Genomic DNA, 22,107 nt, shown 5'->3' on the forward strand with positions numbered 1-22,107 from the left:
ACTTAGGAAAGATCAGGAATCAGAATGGCTTTGGACTTCTCAAAAGCAACACTGGAAGCAAGGCAATGAATCCATGCCTTTAAAACCTTGGGGGTGGGGGGCAATTATTCTCAAAGTAGAAATCTATATTCAAGCAAACTACAAATCAAAAATAAAAACATTCATGAAAAATGTATTTCCCATGCATCCTTTCTCCTGGAAAAGACCTAGTACCCGGCTCACACTTCTGCATCCACCAAAATCCACCAAAATCCCCAACTGTGATGAACCCTGCTTTTCTTGAACTCACTCACTGCTGACCTTGCTCTATGACGTCCCCAGAAGGGACTCTCAAGGATACTGAATTCAAACTGTGTCCCTACTTACCTTATCTTCATGATATGAAAGATGGCATAAATTATTAATATATATACAGTTTCAAAAATAATATTAAAGGCACAGTCAAGTACCCACTCCCCAGATAAAAAGATAGAACATTTCCTGTACCTTACCTGTATCGATCTCTACTTTCCTCCCCCTCACTCACCATAAAGGTAAACACTTTTCTAACTTTTCTATGAAGTATTCCCTTGATTTTCTCTATAGTCTCATCCCCTGAGCATGTATATAGCATATAGTAATAACACACTGTATTATTTACTGAAGAGTAAGCCAAAACACAATGGTGTCAGGAAAACACAATTTTGCCACTGATTTGAAAGTTCCCATAGTTACAAGTGTTGGTCGTCTCTTAGCGGCAACAGGAAAAAAGAAAGGACTAAAGAGGCTGCTGTGACTTCATCTTGACACAGACACAGAGAGTGGACGAAGAGTCACAAGTTTAGTTCTATCAACAGCAGCCATTTATTCAGGAAATGGATCTTAAATACCAGAGAACAGGGTTTAAAAGAGAGTCAGGTTAAATATGCTAAAAGGGAAGGGTTCTGGGAAGAGGACAGTGGCAATAGCATAGTTTTTTAATCAACCCAAGCCCCTCGCCTAAAAACAGACAGATTGATGAGGATGGCAACCCCAACACTGGCTGACAATATCTACAACAAAACTAGGTGACAAGGTAGCCCTATAAACCAACTCTCAGAGGATGGTGACAAACTTCTGACAGCTACACGCCCATGTGGTAGCAGCATCCACACCAGGAAGGACATGGGGCCACTGACGGTCCTCGGGACAGGGGAGCTCCCAAATCACCCACAGGTACTCACAGAGAATTATGGCGACCAACATGAAAACAGAAGTCAAAGCGGGAGGGGGTTCCTCAGGTAATAAGATTTATGGTAAGGGAGCACACTCAAATCTGAAAACTAACAAACCAAGGCTACTTTCAGGATAAAGCCCTGTGCTCAGAAGAAACTGCTGGGAATAGAATCTCAATTGAACCCTGTAAGGATATTAGATGCAAAGGAGAAAGTCCAAATAAAAGTGGGGAAGGGAACCAAAGAAAGCCAGTCTCAGAAAGTACAAGAACGTTTTTTTCTTACTTTGTAAAACAAGAACATAGAAGAGGAGCCATAAAGTTATCCTGACCTTCTCCTCCCTCCTAAAATTACAGGAAAACTTACTTTATGTAAAAGATGAGCAACAGAAAATCCCATACAAATTTATCACAAGAGAAAGAGAATAAGAAGCAGAGACATGTGCACTATACAGATGAAAACTGTAACCTCATATTTCAAAACAAGCAAAAAGAGATTAAGAAAAGGATTGAAACTGTGTTATTAAACACACTGAAATTAGGTGACTAGAGAAAAGAGGTTATAAAAAGAAAGGTGACGGGACAACATGGATTAGAGGTTACTATGCTAAGTGAAATAAGTCAGACTGAAAAAGACAAATACCATATGATCTTGCTTATACTTATATGTGGAATTTAAAGAGAAAAAAAAAAGAACCAAACAAAACAGAAACTGACTCATGACACAGAGAACAACCTGACAGTTGCCAGAGGGGTGGGGTTTGGGGAGCTGCGTGAAAACGGTTTAGGGAATAAGAAATACAAGTTGGTAGTTACAAAATAGTCACAGGGTGTAAAGTACAGCATAGAGAATATAGTCAATAATGTAACTACAATGTATAGTGCCAGGTGGGTACTTGATTAATCAGGAGGATCACTGTATAAATTATATTAGGTTAGTGCAAAAGTAATTGCGGTTTAAAAGGTTAAAAATAATTGCAAAAACCACAATTACTTTTGCACCAATCTAATATAAATGTCTAACCACTGTGCTGTACACCTGAAACTAATATAAAATAATATTGACTGTCAACTGTAATTGAAAAAAAATGAAACAATTAAAAAAAAAAGGAAGGTGAAAGAACTCTGGAGAGAATTAGAAATAAAAAAGGAAATATTTTTAAAATGGAGTCTCAACCAGTAGAAACATCGGAATAAATAAACACAATGGATAATGCATAAGAGAAATAAAACATGGAAAGAAGGAATCCTTAAAAATTAAAAAGAAATGAAGAACAGTATGAAAGTTCCTCAAAAAAATTAAGAATAGAGTTACCACATGAGCCAGCATTCCCTCTTCTGGATATCTACCTGAAAAATTTGTAAACATTTATTCACAAAAATATATGTACCCCTATGTTCACTACAGCATTATTCATGGTGGCCAAGACATGGAAACTGCCAAAGTGTCCTTTGATAGATGATTGGATAAAGAAAATGTGGTATATATACAGTGGAATACTACTCAGCCATCAGAAGGATGAAATACCGCCATTTGCAACAACATGCATCCATCTTGAGATTATTATGCTAAGTGAAATAAATCAGATGGAAAAAGTCAAGAACCATATGATTTCACTGATATGTGGGATATAAAACTGAAAGCAACATGGGCTGGCCCTGTGGCTCAGGCGGTTGGAGCTCCGTGCTCCTAACTCTGAAGGCTGCCGGTTCGATTCCCACATGGACCAGTGGGCTCTCAACCAAAACGTTGCCGGTTCAACTCCTCGAGTTCCGCAAGGGATGGTGGGCAGCGCCCCCTGCAACTAAAATTGAACACAGCACCTTGAGCTGAGCTGCAGCTGAGCTCACAGATGGCGTGGTTGGAGCGCGTCCTCTCAACCACAAGGTTGCCGGTTCGACAACCTTCCTCGAGTCCCGCAAGGGATGGTGGGCTGCGCCTCCTGCAACTAGCAATGGCAACTGGACCTGGAGCTGAGCTGCGCCCTCCACAACTAAGACTGAAAGGACAACAACTTGACTTGGAAAAAAGTCCTGGAAGTACACTGTTCCCCAATAAAGTCCTGTTCCCCTTCCGCAATAAAAAATCTTTTTTAAAAAAAGAAAACTGAAAGCAATAAACAAACAAGACAAACAAACAAAAACTCATAGACACAGACAACAGTTTAATGGTTACCAGAGGGTAAGAGGGTTGGGGGGAGGTGGTAGATGAGGGTAAACGGGGTCAAATATATGGTGATAGAAGGAGAATTGACTTCGGGTGGTGAGCACACAATGCAATATACAGACGATGTATTATAGAATGGTACACTTGAAACCTATATAATTATATTAACTAATGTCACCCTTTTCATAAATTTAATAGAATTTATTTTCTTTAAAAACAGAAATAAAGAGGTTTCTGGCTATGATAAAATAAACCTCTACTGACAGGTCCTCCTCCACGTCTCCCACAAAACTACCGCAAGGCCTTGGACATGACGAAAAGGCAGCTGAGTGAGAGCAGAGGAGAATGGACAGGAGCAGAGAGACTCTGAGAGGGAATCCAGCTGCCAAGGAGGAGGGGAGCTCTATGAGGCAGCTCTATGAGGAAATTCCCATCTCTGAGGCATCGAGCGCGAGGCTAAGTGCAGTCCGTGTACCATGCACAGTGGTGAGGGCAGACATAGAAAAACCCACAATCTTTGTGACCTGGGGAACCAACAAAGGAAAGCTTGACAAACAGCAGATGTTGAAGCAAGTGGGGGACTCCCACAGGGGAAGGGGGACAGGCAGATTCTCAATAGCCACCTCCCTGACTGGCTGCGGAACCACACAGGTCAAAAACAGACTCAAAGCAGCCCAGCTAAAGGCAAAAGATCTGAACAAAGGAAGGAGTTACTGCACAAGCAACCGAGTTTGCAGTTCAAGCCCAGCGAAGAAAATGACCTGCTAAAATAAAGGAAACACTAGTCACCGGCGGGAAGTAATAGAACCCAAAGTCTCCACAACTTAACATATATAATGTCCAGGATACAATCCAAAAATTATCCGACATACAAAGATCCAAGAAAATGAAACACATTCTCCGAAGAAAAGAAAATCAGTCTAGTTTGATCATGAAATGAAACAGATGTTGGAACAGACAGGCATATACCACTACTACAACTATCCTCAATGAAGTAAAACAAAACATACTTTCAATACATGAAACTCTCATCAGAGAAATAAGAAGTCCCAACAGAAAAATAAAAATAATAAAAGAAGAACAAGATGGAAATTCTAGAAGTGAAAAATATGAATTTCTGCATTAAAAATTCACTGGATGGGCATGACAGAGGAAAGAGTACATGAACTTGAAAATAGATCAATAGAAGGTACTGAAGGTTGAAAAACATAGGGGAAAAAACGGTTAGGGGGAAAAAAATGTACAGAACCTCAAAGGTCTGTTACATAACATCAAACAGTAAAATTAACGATGTGTAATTGAAATACCAAAAAGAGAGGACTGAAAGAATGGGAGAGAAAATATATTTGAAGAAATAATAGCCAAGGATTTACCAAATTTGATTAAAAAAACAACAAATTTTCATACACGAAATGATAAGCAAACACCAAACAGACTAAACATCTAGCAGCCTATATGATCCTCAAACTGTTGAAAGCCTGAGATAAACAGTATATCTTAAAAGGAGCAAGAGAAAAATATACTACACACATATTACAGACATATTACAACTGATGGCTGAATTCTCCTCTAAAACCATGAAGGTCAGATGGAATAATATCTTTAAAGTACTAAAAGGGAAAAAAAACTGGCAAAGCAGAATTCTATATTCAGCAAAAATATCATTCAAGAATAAGAGCAAAGCAAAGACATTTTCAGACAAAGAAACTGAAAAAATCTGGTCACAAGCAAAGCTGTAGTACAAAAAAACAAAGGCTAAAGAAAATTTGGGGGATGAAGAGAAATTCTACCAGATAGAAACAGAGATCTTCAGAAAAGAAAGAAGAGCATCAGAAATGGCAAATCTCTTTGTAAATATAAAAGATGCTATTTTCTGTTTCTTCTTAATTTCTTTATCAACCACATAACTTTAAAATTAAAATAATAACATTATCTTTTGGGATATACAACATATGTAGATATATTACACTAATGTAACAACTATGCTATTACATAACAACTATGAAATGAAGACGGATATGGACCCATAAAGTCTGCAAGATTTCTATATTTTAATAAAATAGTATTATTAACTGTATGATAACTGTGAAAAATTAATGATGTACATTATAATTTGTAGGTCAATCTTTACTTAAAAATGCAAAAGACAATAATACCTAAGAAGCCAACCGGAAAATTTTAAAGGTTGAAAGAAAATGAATGGAAAATATATGCCACTCAAACAGTACGCAAAAGTATGCTGGAGTAGCATTATTAATATCTGATAACTAGATCTCAAAGCAAAACATATTAACAAGGATAAAGAAGACACTTCATCATGATAAAATAGATGATTCAACAGGAAAATACAACCATCATAAATGATTATGAACCCAGTAACAGCACTTCCACTTCAAAACATATGAAGCAAAAATTGACAGATTTAAAGGGAAAAATAGACAATTCCATAATTATAGTCAAAGACTGCAATATGTTTTTATCAGCAACTGATAGAAAAACTAGACAAAAATCAGCAAAGACATAGAAGATTTGAACACATCACCCAAGAGTTGCAGAATATACTTTCCTTCCAAGTGCACATGGAATGTTTACTAGTATAGACCATGTTTGGAGCCATAAAATAAGTCTCAATTAATGCCAAAAGACTGAAATCTTACAGATTATGTTCTCTGACAAAGATGGAATTGTTAGAAATCAAAGAAAATAAATAACCAAGAAAAATCCCAACTATTTGGAAATTAAACAACATACTTCTGAAGAAACTTTGGGTCAAAGAAAAATATTATAAGATAAATTACAGGATATTTTGAACTAAACAATAATGAAAATATAACCTATCAAAATTTGTGGAATGCAGCTAAAGTAGCTGCATTATGAAGAAATCTATGGCTTTAAGTGTCTATGTTAGAAAAGCAGGAAGGTCTGAAATAAATAAAATAAGGTTTCACTCTAAGAAACTAGAAAAAAAGAGCAAATTACATCCAAAGCAAAACAAAGGCAGGAAATAGTACAAATAAGTGCAGGAATCAATAAAACAGAAAAACAATACAAAAAAATAATCAAAACCAAATGCTGGTTCTTTGAGATCAATAAGATTGGTAAACCTCTAACCACAGAGGTCAAGAAAAAACAGACATAAATTGCCAGTATCAGAATTAAAGGACATAGCAACAGTTTCTACAGATATAGAAAGGATAAAAAGGAATTATTACAAACAACTTTATGTCAATAAATGGACAAATTTATCAAAAGTACAAAATGGGCAAATTCTTTGAAAGACACAAATAACAAAGCTGACCAAGAAGAAATTAAAACAAGAAAAAAATTTGAACAGCTCTATATCAATAAATTGAATTTAAAATTTTAAATCTTCCCCCCACCACACACACAAATAACCACCACCACCAGCTTCAGACCTGGCTTCAGTGCTGAATTTTATCAAAACTTAAGGAAAAACAAGTGTCAATTTTATACAACTTTTTCAGAAAAAATAAAAAAGTGAAACACTCCCAAACTCATTTTATGAGACCAATTTTACTCTGATTCCAAAACTAGACAGAGATATCAAGCAAAAAGAAAACTATAGACTGATAATAATCATGAACATAGATACAAAAATCCTTAACAAATTATTAGCAAATGAAATACAACAATATTTTAAAAGGATATGTATCATGACCAAATGTGGTTTATTTCAAGAATGAAAGGTTGATCTAATATTGTGAAAGGCTCAAAGATTTCTACCCAAAACCAAGAGGCAAGAATGTCCACTCACACGACTTTCATGGACATTGTTCTGGAGGTCTTAGCTAGTGCAATAAGGCAATAAATAGCAACAAAAGGTATAAAGATTGTAAAGATAGGTGTAAAACTTGATTCACAGACAATGTGATAGCATGTGTTGAAAACCTTAAGTAATACCCCCAAAAATCTACTAGACTAATAAGTGAACACTACAGGGGTATAGGATATAGATCGACATACAAAAATCAATTATAGTTCTCTACACTAACACCATTCAATTAGAAAATGAAATTTAGAAAACAGTTCCATTCACAAAAATACTTAGGAATACATTTAATGAGCAATGTGGCAAGATATTACAATAGGAAATTAAACATGACCTAAATAAGCGTGCGTATATATCATTCCAAGGACTGGAAAACTCAATGTTGTTAAAAGAATAGTCCTCCTCAAACTGATCTATAAGCCAAAGCCCAAGTAACCTTCTTTAAAAAAAAAAACAAAAAAGGACACATTGATTTTTAAGTTTACATGGAAAGCAAAGGACCTAAAACAGCTAACACAATTTTGAAAAAGTTGGAGGACTTATAGTACCTGATTTCAAGGCTCCCTATAAACTTACAGTAATAAAGACAGTATGTCACTGGCATAAGCATAGAAATATAAATGAATAAACAGAATGGAGTCTAGAAATACACCCGAACATATACAGTTGGTTGATTTTTAACAAAGGTACCAAGATAATTCAACAGAGTCAAGATCGCTTTTAAAACAAATGGTGCTGGACCAACTGGATATTGTATATGGAAATAATGAACCTCAAACCTTACCTCATACCACATGTAAAGACTGACTCAAAAATGTTCATATACCTAAATGTTAGCAATTAAACTATTGTATTTCTAGAAGAAAATATTGGAGAAAATCTTTGTATCCTTAGGTTAGGCAAAGATTTCTTAAACAGAATACCAAAATCACAAATGATAAAAGAAAAAATGTACTTCCTGATTTAAAAGTCTCGTTTCTCAAAAGTCATAGTTACGGAAACACAAAGGTAAACTTCAGAATGGAAGCAAAATTTTTCAAAACAAAGAGCTTGTATTCAGAATATATAAAAAGCTTTTACAACTCATTAAATAGAAGACCAAAAATTTAATAAAAAATTAATAGATTAGAACAGACATTTCCCAAAAGAAGATATACAAACAGCCAATACGCACATGAAACATGGTCAATATCACTACTTCGCAGAGAAATGCTAATTAAGACCATAATGAGATACCACTACACCCCCACTGGAATGACAAAAGTTGAAAAGACTGTCAATACCAAGTGTTGGTGAGGATGGGGGAAAGTGGAACTCGCTCCCACACTGCTGGTGGAAATGCAAAATGTTGTAGCCACTTTGAAAAACAATATGGTAATATTATTACATGAAATATTCATTTACCATACTGTCAAGCTATTCTACTCCTAAGTATTCACCTTAGAGAATTAAAAACATATGTCCCCTTGAAAACATGTATGCAAATACTTTTAGCAGCATTATTCATATGGCCAAAAACTGGAAACAAACCAAATAATATATACATACCATGGAATACTACAGAGCAATAAAAAGAACAAAATATTAATACATTCAATAACATAAATAAATCTCAAAAACCTTCATGTTAAATGAAAGAAGTCACACAGAAAAGACTACGTACTGAATGATTTCATTTATAGGAAATTCTAGAAAAGGCAATACTATAGTGACATAAAATAGCAGATCAATGTCTGCCGGGGACGGTGGCTAGAGGAAGGGGATCAAGAGCAAAGACGAGGGGGTGGCCAGTTAGCTCAGTTGGTTAGCGCGCTAATGCTAATAACTAACACCAAGGTTGCCGGTTCGATCCCCGCATAGGCCACTGTGAGCTGCACCCTCCTTAAAAAAAAAAAAAAGATCAAAGAGGTACAGGAATCTTTTTAGGGTAAGGGGGCTGTTCTTTATACCAATTAGGGTGGTGGTTACACTACTGTTTATACTTAGCAAAATTCATTCAACTATGCGGTCAAAATGGCTGAATATTATTATATATAACTATCTCCATAATAAACAAAAAACAGAACAAAAATAACATGTATTCCAATACGTAGGTACTTGGGCATATATGCACTAGGAGACATAATGACATAGATGCTTGTACTTACTTAAAATGAGTAAGTTTGGGTTTATGAGAATGATAATATTCAACTGAATAATTTCAATTTTTAACATATTTGACATTTCAATTTAAGAGCTAAACAAATATATTGCTATAATACTTATATACATGCAGAATGATCATGAATAGACTAGTTCACACATAGACTAATAAAAGTATATTGTACAGGTCACTCTTAAAAAACTCAAAAGAAATGAAGGGATTTTAAAAACATTTATTAGAAACTGATCCATCCAGACAAGCAGCAAAAAAGACCCAATATACGTAAGATACGGATTGCAAAGTATGCCAAACAATAGAACAAAATAAATCATAAAACTATAATTCCAGAATACTTTCCTGAAATTTAACAAAAAACTCTAAATTACATATTGAAAGGATACACCACAATCATTTCAGCATGGCCTACACTGAGTCATAACTACTTTAAAAGAAAACAAAAAATCATTCGGGCCACCAGGCAAAAACGCTAAGTCACTAATAAGAGAAGGAAACCAAAATTGTCACCAGACTTTTCAACAATGGTTAATGCTCTGCCCGCCATCCCCCTCCCATCCCCCGCAAAAAAAAAAAAAAGAGAAAAAAAAGTGTAATAAATTTCAGATACTCAAGGAAGGTGAATGTGAGTTCAGCAAGGTATACCTGCCTAAATTGACCTCCAAGTGCAAAGCTGCAAACAAACTATTATATGTAAACTTGCCAAAACTCAGGGTACATTGATCCTGTGTGCTCTTCAAAAAAATCTATTAGAAAGGACATTCAGGAAACCAAAGAGACTAAGAGACAGTACTATAAGAATCAGTGGTAAGCGTTCAATATAAATATACCTGTAGAACAAAGCTAAACCATGGTTATAAAGGAGAGAATATAGTAGATATAGTATAATATGATTATCAAAAATTGGGGTGGGCAAATAAGGAATGCATATGGATATGATCACCTAATAGACATTAACTGGAAATACAAAGATATTATTTTGATCAGATATTGGGATTGAAGGAGCAAGGGAGAAGAAGAGTTTACAAGCTAATATCAATATTGTTCAATGTAAGAAATCAATTAAGTCCTAAAAAATGGATTAATGGTATATAAAAGTATTAGTATAAAGTTAACCAATAAAACAAACAAGCAGATAAAACCCACTGCATAATGAAAAAGCATAGCTATAAAAGACATAAAAATAAAACAATATGATAGAACTGAGGCCAAACATATTAATCATATCAATAGATGTAAATGGGCTTAACTCACCTATTGAAAGAAAAGGATTTTCAGATTGGCTAATAAAGCAAAATCCAACACTATGCAGAATACAAGACACACCTAAAACAAAGAGATTCAAAAGAGTTAAAAATAAAAGGATGGAAAAAGATATATCAGGCAAACACAAAAAGAAAACGGGGTCATAATCTTGATATCTGACAAAGGGGAATTGTGATCAAAAAAGCATTAAAATATATAAAAAAGGACACTTAATAATGTTTAAGGCCACAATTCACAATGAAGATATTACTAATATTTATGTACCCAATAACACAGCAGTAATTTTTATTTAGCAGCAACCTACAGGAAATGCAAGGAGAAATAAGACAGAAACACACTAATAATAGGATAAGTTTAACATACCTCACAATCCAAAATCAAGCATACTAAAAATTAATAAAGGTGAAGACCTAGACAAGATAAATAAGGTAGATCTTATAGATCTAGATCAAACTCCAACCCTAAAAATAGAGATTGCAACTTTTTTTCAAGTACACATTGAACATTCACAAAAACTGACCAAATCTTAGGTCACAAGAAAACATCAGTAAGTTCCAAAGAATAAAGATAATGCAAATATCATCCTCAGATTATAATGTTATAATGTGATAAAAATAAAAATCAATAACAAAATTTAAAAAAAAAAATTTCCTTCCACATGGAAATTTACAAGTATACTTTTAAATAACTCTTGGGTCAATAGCAAAATACAAAATTTAATTGCACAACTTCTTGAAAATAGTAATAAAAGCCTGACATTTTCAAGAATCTGTAGGCTACATCTAAAGGAAGTGTGAAAAATATATTGCATGAAATGACTATATCAAAAATATTAAAATAACTAAATTAACACCCAACTCAAAAAGCTAGAAAAAGAACACCAAAATAAAATAAAGAACTCAGGAAAAGGGGGAATTAATAATAAAAGTAGAAATTAATTTAGAAACCAAAAAAAAACAGTAGAATTAATAAATAAATCCCAAAACTGGTTCCTTAGAAAAGAAATCAACAATAGACAAGTGACTAACTAACTCAATCAAGGAAAAGGAGGCAGGGGACACAAATATACAGCACTAAATACACAACATTAGATATGGCAAGGAGAAAATAAACATCAAAATAATGGAAATGTTTAAATTTCTAAAAGACTATTTTGCATAATTCTATGCAAACAAATTTGAAAATTTAGATGAACTGAGTAACTTTTTAGAGAAATAAAACTTACCAAAATTGACCCCAGTAGAAAGAGAAAGTCTAAATAGAACAAGGGTCATTGAGAAAATAGAGAAAGAAGTTAAAAGAGTTCCACTACAAAAAAGTACCAGGCCAGATGGTTTCACAAGGGACTCTAACAAACTTACAAAGATCAGATCACCTCAATGTTACTTTAATTATTCCAGAGCACAGAAAAAGAAGCAACACTTCCAGACTCATTTTATATAGTGAGTATAACATCGCTGCCAGATCTTGACTAGAATTACTCCCCACCCCATCCCGAAAAACAGACAAACAAAAAACCAATCTAACGTGAATATCAATTCAGAAATTATTAAATAAAATATGACAAAATCCAATCCAGCACACTAATTAAGTTAAGAGAAGTCATATGGTCTCCATAGATAAGGAAATGAACTTGACAAAGTTCAACACCATTTAGGTTTTGTTTTGTTTTTGTCAATAAAATAGGAATTGATGGCTACTTCATTACCCCAGCCCAAAAGAATATCTTTCTTAATAGTGAAATACTAGAAACTTTCCTACAAAATTAAAAACAAGATAAGAATACTCACTGTCTATGCTATATTTAACATTGTGTTGGAGATATCTGCCAATGCAATACGAAAAGACAAAACAATTAAAGATATAAGAATTGGATAGAAAAGAAAGGATAAAACTATTTTCTATTTTCAGATTATATAATCATACATCTTGAAAACCCAAAGAATAGCTGAAAAAACAACTACAAAAAGAAAATAATTTAGTAAAAGTTATAAAATTAACACCAAAAAATCAATAGCCTTTATGCATAAAAATAAAGACCAAAAAGAAAGGACCCCATTATGCGGAGCTACCCATATCTTTTCAGAATACAAGAAATAAATGCATGTGAACTTCCAACAATGATGCTGCAAAATGAAAATCCCCACTTAAAGCCTATTTATTGGTTAAGTAATCAGTATATAAATCTTGAACAGATGTATTATCAAAGGATCCACATCAAACATGAAGAGTCCCTGACTTCAGATGTATTACCTAAGATGTATTTTATCTAAGAAAAACAGTTAGCTGTGTGCTAAAATTGTCTACCAATTAGGAATCATAATTATTATGCTGAACATAATAATAGAAATTTCAACTGATAAGAAAGAACCAAAAACACAACGAATGTTCAGGAAAAGTATAACTTGTTATATACATACTATAAATTTTATTTAGCAAATATGTTTTAAGCACTTTTGACAAGTGTATTTTTATTCTCCTGTAAAAACATTTGAAAAGCACGCATTCTGTTGTACAGAATGCAGAACTTCAAACTGGCAAAAATGTGTAATCCTCACATTAATGAAATCCAAAAACTTAATTATACAATCCTCCTTTATAAAAGACATTTAATTCACCCTCAATCATTTTCACTTATTCAAGAAAAAGTTTTTGTGCAAACACTGCAGTAGACAATGGAGTTTGCACACTGGAGCCACTGAGATGAACAAAATACAGTCTATAGACAAAGTAAATGTGGACACCTAATATTAGAAAACTAATTGTTGCAATACAGTGTGAGCACAGGAGTGGGGCATCGAGGGGAAGACTGACAAGCAGGCAGGGCTACCAAGCTAAATATTGAACAATAAGAAGGAAAAGAGGGCCACAGAGGGAGAGAAAGCATTTCAGGCAAAAAGAACACGATACATTGGAGGACCTTAAAAAAAAAAAAAGAAACAGTGCAATGTAAGGAGTTAGGGCAGTGATTTGGCTGGATGTGCTAGAATCAACAGGGTTTGCTGATCTGTTAAATAGTAATCATAGAGAGTAGAAGTTTAAGAAGACTCCCAACTTTTTGATTTGGGTTCATGGGTAGTGCCATTCATTGAAATGAGTAATACAAAAAGAAGTACAAGTGTGGGACAGAAGACAATGAGTTTGGGTTTGAGATGCCTATAGGATGCCTGGATAGAAACAGAGACTTAGAGAAGTAGTTCAAGAGACATGTTTAAACTAGAAAATTGTATTTGGGTGTCATCCACATAGAGATAACTGTTATCATGAGATTGAATGAGGTTAAGAATCTATAGGAATGAAAAAAAAAAGTGAGAGGACTAATGACAGAACCCTGTTTATAAAGAGCAAGAAGAAAGTAGCCCTAAAAAAATTTGAGGAAGAACAGCCAGAAGAAAAAGAAGGAAAAAAGAGTTTAAAGAAGGAATGCGGCACCTAGTGTCAGTGGTACAGAGAAATCGTGTAAGACGAGAGCTAAAAATCATGTGCTCTTTTTGTTACCACAAATATGATTAGTAGTCATATTGTTAGTATATATGAATAAAACTAGAGTTTCATCTATACGAAGTTAGTGATGTTATGCAAAGATTTGTAAACAACTACAGATTGCAGTGCTGTTCAAAGGAAAAGTACTTTTCTATTGTCGTAATATTATCTTATAATGTGCATAAAATTTTTTTAAAAACATTCTATTAATTTCTCCAAGCATGGTCCTTAAATATGTATGGGAGAGGGGCAAGTTCAACTTCAAATCATATTGCACATTAGCTATACACTTAAAAGTGTTTTTGATGTAATCAAAAAGATTTTTAGTTACTGAGATAAAGATGTTGAGTAGGATAAAACACATTACAAATAGCATACATTCACATTTCTATAATTAGCTGTTTTTGAGTTTATACTCCAATTATCAGCAGGTTAATTTCCAAATTTGAAAAACACTGTGATGGATATTTATGTAACTGATTTACCAGTTGCTACACTGTCATCATAACACAAAAGGTTCATGCCTTAGGCAGTTCATGCCTTAGAAATGTCCTATTTAGGTGATTAGCCAATGCCTTCCGAAGTATACCAAGTCAAGGAACTGCCATGCAGACAGAGATCCCCTCCCACCCAGATTACTGTAGAGGAGACCTGAAGACAAGGAAAGGAGAATAAAAAACAGTCCAATAACGCATCTCCCATTTAAATAATATCATGGTTACTTTTTCTTCTGCTACATTCTGGGAGACTAGATCCAAATTTGTAATTTATAATATAGCAGCAAGCACAAGATTTTATACTTGATGATGATAATAATAGCTAACATTTAATTAACTCCTCATTATCTGTCAGGATTCTGTGCTAAGCGCTTTTTATGCATCATCTCATTTCGTCTTCACAACTACAACTATCCCCATTTTATAGATTAATGCAGTCGAGGCTTAGAGAGGCTGATTTAACTTGTCCAAGGTCACACAGATTATAAGCAGTGTCAGAATTCATACCCAGGCAGGCAGCAGTCTGATTCTAGAACCCCAACTCTGAACTTCTGCTCTCATCAAAAGCAAGCTTCTTTTGGAAAGCACACACACAAAGTACTCCAGATTGATCAATTTTAACTCTTAGAAGGCAGAGAAAGCTGGGGTGTGGGAGGGTACAGGAGAGTTGGACTCCTCTTTAGAATCCCAAATAAAAGAACTATAAATTCTTATTTTTATTATTCCAGATTCTATGTCAGCTACATAAACATTTCATTGTAATGAACTTTGTAAGAAAAAGAAGCATTTGGAGGAAAAAAAAATTAACTCTTCTGCAATCGCCTGAGAAATTGCTAAGAAGCTTTCACCTTCTGTTACGACGTTATGTACATAGCATGGGAAACAGATAGAATGTATAAAAGCAGGCTCCAAACTATATCTTAGCTAAAACTAGCCTCTCTTTCATCATTATTACTTATTTCATAAAAGAAAATACCACTACATAAAAATAAAATCATTTTTCACATATCCGTGATACATTCATTACATTTCGAAGGTAAGTCACGTAATCTGTTTGGGTTGAAATGCAAGTACTTCCTCTTGCTGATTCAACCAAACTATGTCCATTTCCTGTACCAGTGAAACCTTTACCTACATAAAGAGGCCCAGGAAGAAAATAGGAATAATACTTTCACATTATATTAAACCTAATTCTCCCCTTTCGGTCCTTAGGCAAGTGGTACTGTTCACACGCCTGAATGCAGAGGAGAAATGAACTCTCTCGTTCTCTCCCTTCTGGTGGTCTTCACATCCAATAGAAGAGAAAAATCTCATGGTCTTCCCTTCTCTTTCTCTTTCGCCTTAGCCATACTCCTACAGAGTCCAAGGATAAAACACGATCTGCATCTTCTCTTTATTAGAAAGTATTCATCCTTCTTGAACATCAACTCTGCAATCTTTTATGTGTTTACTCTCTATTTTCAGGTATATGATGTCAATCCATTCAAGTTCATGCACGTAAGAGAAAAAGAGATTCTTAACTTCCCTTCACTCTAAATAAAGACCCCTAAAAACACCCAAAGCATCCTTTTCCTCTTTGCAGCCTACTCCCATTTACCTCCTTTGCCCTCCAAAACCCTTAGGACTAAACAAAGATAGCTGCTACCACTATTCCTTATTTGATAGATGGAAACTCTGAGGCACAAAACTATTAATTGCCCAGCATCACACAGTTCATCAGAAGGGCATGCAAAACTCAAATCCACATATTCTAGCTTCAAATATGGTGTCCTTTCCACTATCTACAGATGGAAAAATCTGTTTTACAAACAATTCTAAAATCGCTACTGAACTACACACTATTTGCACTACACAGCCAAGTCCACACGCAGATTTTACTTATCTTGTCTTGGTGTTAACTGTCCTGGAAAAAGACAAGACAAAGTATCCAGTGCATCTCAAAATATAACTAGGAAGAGAAAACACAGGAAGAGGACAGTAATACCCACTGGCTTTAACCTGAAATTTCTTATGTAATATGTAACTATAAAAATCAAATGACAGGTGGTGGTTTTCTTAACAACTGTACTATAGTAAAACCTTCAAGGGTGCGATTTCCTCAGGTGGGAAGATCCACACCGATTCCAAGTATGTGGCCTTACTCAAAACATAATGCGTTCAATTTTCCCAAAAGCCTCTGTAGAAGCATATTTTATCTTTGAGGTTCAGACTTAACTTTTGGAGACAGGCAAAAAAAATTATAAAAGAACTTCCTAACTATTTAGAAGAGATGGACTATTAAGTGGGAAATAACTGTCAGTACTATACTCATCATTTACTGAGTACTGGTTCTGAGCTAGGCTCACTACTCAGCCTCTCACGTGCATTCTCTCTTTTATAATCATAAGCCCATCAGCATTATTACCCCAGGTTTACAGGTGAGGAAATAAAGTTCAGAAAAGTCAATTACCTCATCTAAGGTCAAACAGTAAATGGCAGAACTAGGATTCAAACTCAGGTGTTCCAGATTCCAAAAAACATGGTAAAGAGGTACAAACACTGGATGGTGGCTGGACATAGACAATCTCTAGTAAACCATTAATCTGGAAATTCCATGTGTCTTCAGTTCATTTAACCTATCTGGTGAATAAGTGACAGACTGCTTTTTATCATAGACAAGCTACTGCCCCCAAATAATAAGACTACAGTTTGGAGTGTCTCACAGAATGTCTTTAACAGCCATTCCAAAGAAGAATAACAAAGACTTTTAAGTGTTGACAGCATTATCAATGTAACTATGCATAACTATCTTGTTTGAAGGAAACAAGAATCAATTCGATGAATAAGTTCTGGTGTATTTGTTAAAAAATTCCAATTAGTTGCTTAATAAAAACATCTTTTATTTACAATCAGAAGTTTAAGTTCCTGAATCCCTCACGTGCACTCTGGAAAAGGCTTCACATTAAGCAACCTACCAAGCACATACTGAAGGCCTACTAATGCGCACTGCAATAAGGGACTGTACAGAGCCTACTAGAAACTTCCTCTCTTCAGGAGGATTAGCAGGTTGTTTCCAACCAAACAACCACTCAGCCATTACTGGGACAACTCAAATCCTTGTGCTATTTGTTATAGTTTGTGTGAGCTGCCCTACAAAGGAAATCGCTTTGGAAAAATAATTAGATCCTTTTCCCAGAGCCCCTTTCACTCTCTTGCAAGTCCCAACTCCTGCTTTAACCTATGCTTGAGCTTAGTTTTAGCTTTAGTGTTGGTATTCCTGAGCTGATATTTCTCACACTAGATCCTGAATTCCGCCTGGCTCCCGGGTCCACCCCCACCCTCTTCTCTCCCTGCTTGCCTCTCCAACCCGAGTGGAAACTGCAGACAAACTCCCCTATGGCTCCAGCACAGAGAACTGGGCATGCTCAGAAGGCCAGGCAGGCTTTGCTTGCACTGACAGTTCCCCGCCCCTGATTTGCCGCTGTCCCCCTTCCCCCACTCCAACAAGACATACTGAAATGTTTATCAGAAAGATACGAGGCCTCTTTTTTTCGAGAATGACCCCATTTTAATTTCATTTCGCAGGGTCTTTCAGTTTTGCGAAACCCCACAAGCCCGAGGAAGACCGCATTATTTTTCAGCACCGGGGACAGCGCCGCGTTGCAATTAACGTCCACCCTCCCCCACCTTCTCTTCAACCCCCCACCCCCCACCCGCCCCAACCTCAGCCCCCACCCCCGCACCAGCACGATGCCAAGGTCTCCCGGCAGCCGCAAACGCCGCAACTGCAATAGCTCCCAGCCGGAGGCCGGGCCGGAACGCCGGGCCGGCTGCTACTTACACTGCTCCGCTTTGGTGGACATGGTGCTGTCCAGATGGAAAGGCTTTGCCCCAAAATCTGTGTCGTGTGAGCTCCCTCGCTCCGCCAGCGATGTTGCGAGGAAAAGAACGCATACCCCCCACCCCCCACCCCCTCGCTTTCCCCCTCCCTTAGGCCCGTGTCGCTACCATTCGGACAAAACGCACATCAAATTGCAGAATTCGGTCCCGGAAGGTTAGGAAATCGCCCCCGGAGAAATGGGTGGGATTTAATAGGCGGCCAAAGGCTTCCTGTCCGTCCCCTCCTGGAGCTGCCCGCGTTGATGTGGGCGGGGAGACCGAAAGGAGAGAGCAAGCTGCGGCTCCTGGTGAAATGGGAAAATGGGCTCGACCGGGGGAGGAGTATTTCCATTCATAAGGCGCACGGAGGGGACGGGTGTTTCCCAGAGAAAAGCCTCTTAAAGTGCCGGAGTCCCCGACCATTTGGATCTCCCATTGGCGTTCTCCGGGCCTGTAAATCCTGCTCCGGGAGCAGCCCCCGGTGTCTCAACCGGGTGACCGGAGAGGGACACAGGTGCGTCCCACGCTTCGTCTCAACCTCCGGGAGGAAGCAGGGGGAGGCGGATCCGGGGCGGGCTGGAGAGAGCCGGGGCCGAAGGGCGGTGAGGATGCAGCTGAGGGCCGGGAGGAAGGAAATGCAGAAGTAGCCCTCAGCATGGCTTCCCGGCGTGCTGCGCTCGCTGCCCTCTGCCTCCCCTCTCTCATGGGCTCTCCTGCTGATGATTAGGATGGGAGGTCCCACTGCCAGGGGGCTGTGAGAAGATTTCAGAAGTTGGGGCTGCGGAAGGAGGAGATTTCCATGGATGGTGAAACTGGAAGGGCCACAGAAAAGGAAAATGCAAGATTGGAGACAGCAGGAAGCCAGGTGTGCTCCCTTGTCACCACCCAGGATGGAGACAGGCACGTTAGGAAGCCCCTCTGCTGGGAAACCAAGCAAAGTCAATAGAAAAGGGGGGCGATGGAAAAAGAGCATCCTGAATATTAAAAGGAAGACAAAGAATCATCTACAGAGCGGAGAGACAGTCTGAGCCTGGACTTAAAATCAGGAAGAAGCAGATTCAAGACTCAGTTCCACCATGTACTCATTCTAGGACCAATCTTTTAATCTGTAAAATGGGAACAATAAAACTTGCCCTGTCACCTAAAGAATCATTGGGCAGATCAAATGGTATATTATGGATTTGAAAGTCCTTTTAAAATTAAAATACTGTACGACTGCTAACCATTATGACCATTCTTCATTCAAATATATAATTTAAATACTTTGTGAAAGCTGAGAAACAATGATCAAAGCAGGTTGATCTAGCAAAACCTATAGACGCAGAACTATAAGAGGTGACCTGTTATTTTCAACGTTGACAACTGGCCATGAAATCGATGTTTTTCCACCTCAACCAAAAAAGAATAATCTTTATTTTAGGGAAAAGAATGTTCAATTGTATATGATAAACGTACAATATATTCAAAATAAATCTTTTACAATTAAGAAAAAAATACGTGAACAAATACCACGAAAAGATGTTTCTAAGTAGCCAAAAAAAGTCTACAGACAGCAAGGAAGCTGCCCATTATGACACACACAGTGGCTAAGCTTCCTGGTAGTAGCAGAATGTTAGTAATTTGTCTCTTTAGGATGTATACCCAACCGGACTATGTCACCTCGCTGCTTGACAGGTTGCTCTGGCTAATTGGACAGATCACCCTACCATTTTCATTCCCCAAAATACATCCCAAAGGGAAGTTCCATTCTTCAAAGATTAATGGTGATATGAAGAATGATGCTGAAGAGTTAATTTTTGGCAAAAATAAGTTGGGATCCTTCTGAAAGAAAATATAAATATAATATAAATTTGTGAGATGACACATCTTTTGTGTGATTAAAAGAAAAAATGATTCAGAAATTTCTGGAAGTTTTAAGGCTTTAATAAAAAAAAATAATAATTGAAAAAAAAAATTTTAAATGTGGTATCTTGGATAACCCAGAAACAAAGTAACAAAGTATGTGTTAGAAAACTATTCTCCCTTGGACTGCTTACTAATCCTGCTGTTTGTCATCAAGTAAACCACCCAGTACCCTACTGAGGGAGTATAATGTTGTTAGGGGTACAGACTCAGGAGTTAGACCTTCTGGGATTGAAGTCCAGTTCTGCCTCGGTGTGACCTTGAGCAAGTTACTCTCTGTGTCTCCATTTCTTTACCAGCAGAATACTCTTAATAACATCGCTACCTCAAATGTCATTGTTAGGATTAAATGAGTATACGTAAAGAATCTAGAACAATCCCTGGCACACTTCAAATGACACATGACAATGTAGAATAATCCCTGGCACATATGTGTTTACTGTTGTTAATTTTACTGTTCAAGCCACTCAAATGCACCCATTGCATTAAGGTTAGTTCTGACTATTTCAAAGCCTAAAATCATCCATATACTTGATACCCTAATTATCAATTTAGGCTCTTAGAGCTTCAATCTTCTAAAGAGTCCACTGGGCTAATTTACTAGCCTGGACCATATCCATTACCCATCTTCTCCATTCCAACAGATGGCCTGACTTACTACTTCAAAGAAACAAGTATGAACTTCCTTACCTTTCCTTGTCTTTGTCTCTACTTGTGTCAACCTTTCCCTTTCTTCTATTGCAGAAGTAGTACCTATCCTCACTGCAAGTGAAATGCCCTTTTCTTCTTAATATATGCCTCTAATTATAAATGCTTCCCTTAATTGTCTTCTCTCTTTCCAACATTTTAAGTCTCCATCTTTTCAATGCATTGTTCCGTTCTGCTCAAAAACAAGAACAAATGTTCCATGCTGGAAAAGCTGTACCTGCCATCACACTGAATAAGGAATCTCCATTTCCTCGCCTACTGCCTCCCTTTCCTCAGCATCACACCCATAATCAACTCCTTGCTGCAACAGGTTCTTTCAGTTAGTCACTAACAATTTCCTAATAGTCAATTATAATTATCTTATCTCTTGGTGACTAATTCCAGCATTTCAAATATCTCTCTATTCAGTTTTTAAACTCCCTCTTCCCTTAACTTCTATGCTATAACATTCTGAAAACTCTTCTCCAAACTTTTGGTGCTTCTTTTGTTTAATGAAGTATTTCCAACTAGAAATATAAAAAATAGCATAAACACTAATTTTGCCACTACTCAGTGCCATCAGATCTTAATAGTTTGTCAAATTTGCATTTGGTACTTTACTTTTAAGAAATAAAACATTTTAGATTCACTTGAAGCCCATAAAGCTTATCTAAATGTGTAGCTAATGAAACCCTCATATTTTTGTACTATTCATTTATTCATGCAGCAAATACTTACTGAGTACCTATTATGTGCCAAACACCTCGGCACTGGGAATACAGTTAAAAAAAAAAAAAAAAAGACACAAATCTGTGCCTCCATGGAGCTAATATACTACCATGTTTCCCCGAAAATAAGCCAGACCATCAGCTCCAATGCGTCTTTTGGAGCAAAAATTAATATAAGATCCGGTCTTATTTTACTATAATAAATAGGGTAAAATTGTACTATAATATAAGACCGGGTCTTATATTAATTTTTGCTCCAAAAGACGCATTGGAGCTGATGGTCTGGCTAGGTCTTATTTTTGGGGAAACACGGTAGGGGGGAAGACAAAAAATTAAATAAGTAAAATATATAGTACCTTATCCAATAACTACATAAGCA

The 22,107-nt window shown here is 36.5% G+C and overlaps 1 protein-coding gene across 3 annotated transcripts in view; it reads right to left on the minus strand.

Moving 5' to 3' along the window:
* Positions 1–18,687, minus strand: part of UNC79 (unc-79 homolog, NALCN channel complex subunit) — a 240,447-nt gene extending 221,760 nt beyond the window's left edge. The window contains exon 1 of one of the 3 annotated variants that reach the window (XM_033108860.1): positions 18,374–18,480. In XM_033108860.1, the coding sequence (XP_032964751.1) occupies positions 18,374–18,395 (22 nt within the window). In that variant the 5' untranslated portion in view covers positions 18,396–18,480. Of the gene's footprint in view, positions 1–18,373; positions 18,497–18,558 lie in introns of those variants that run through there. The other 2 variants (XM_033108866.1, XM_033108857.1) reach the window with 2 other exon arrangements.
* Positions 18,688–22,107: the final 3,420 nt, after the last annotated feature.

Source organism: Rhinolophus ferrumequinum, chromosome 6 (genome assembly GCF_004115265.2).
Source record: "Rhinolophus ferrumequinum isolate MPI-CBG mRhiFer1 chromosome 6, mRhiFer1_v1.p, whole genome shotgun sequence".
Taxonomy (NCBI): domain Eukaryota; kingdom Metazoa; phylum Chordata; class Mammalia; order Chiroptera; family Rhinolophidae; genus Rhinolophus; species Rhinolophus ferrumequinum.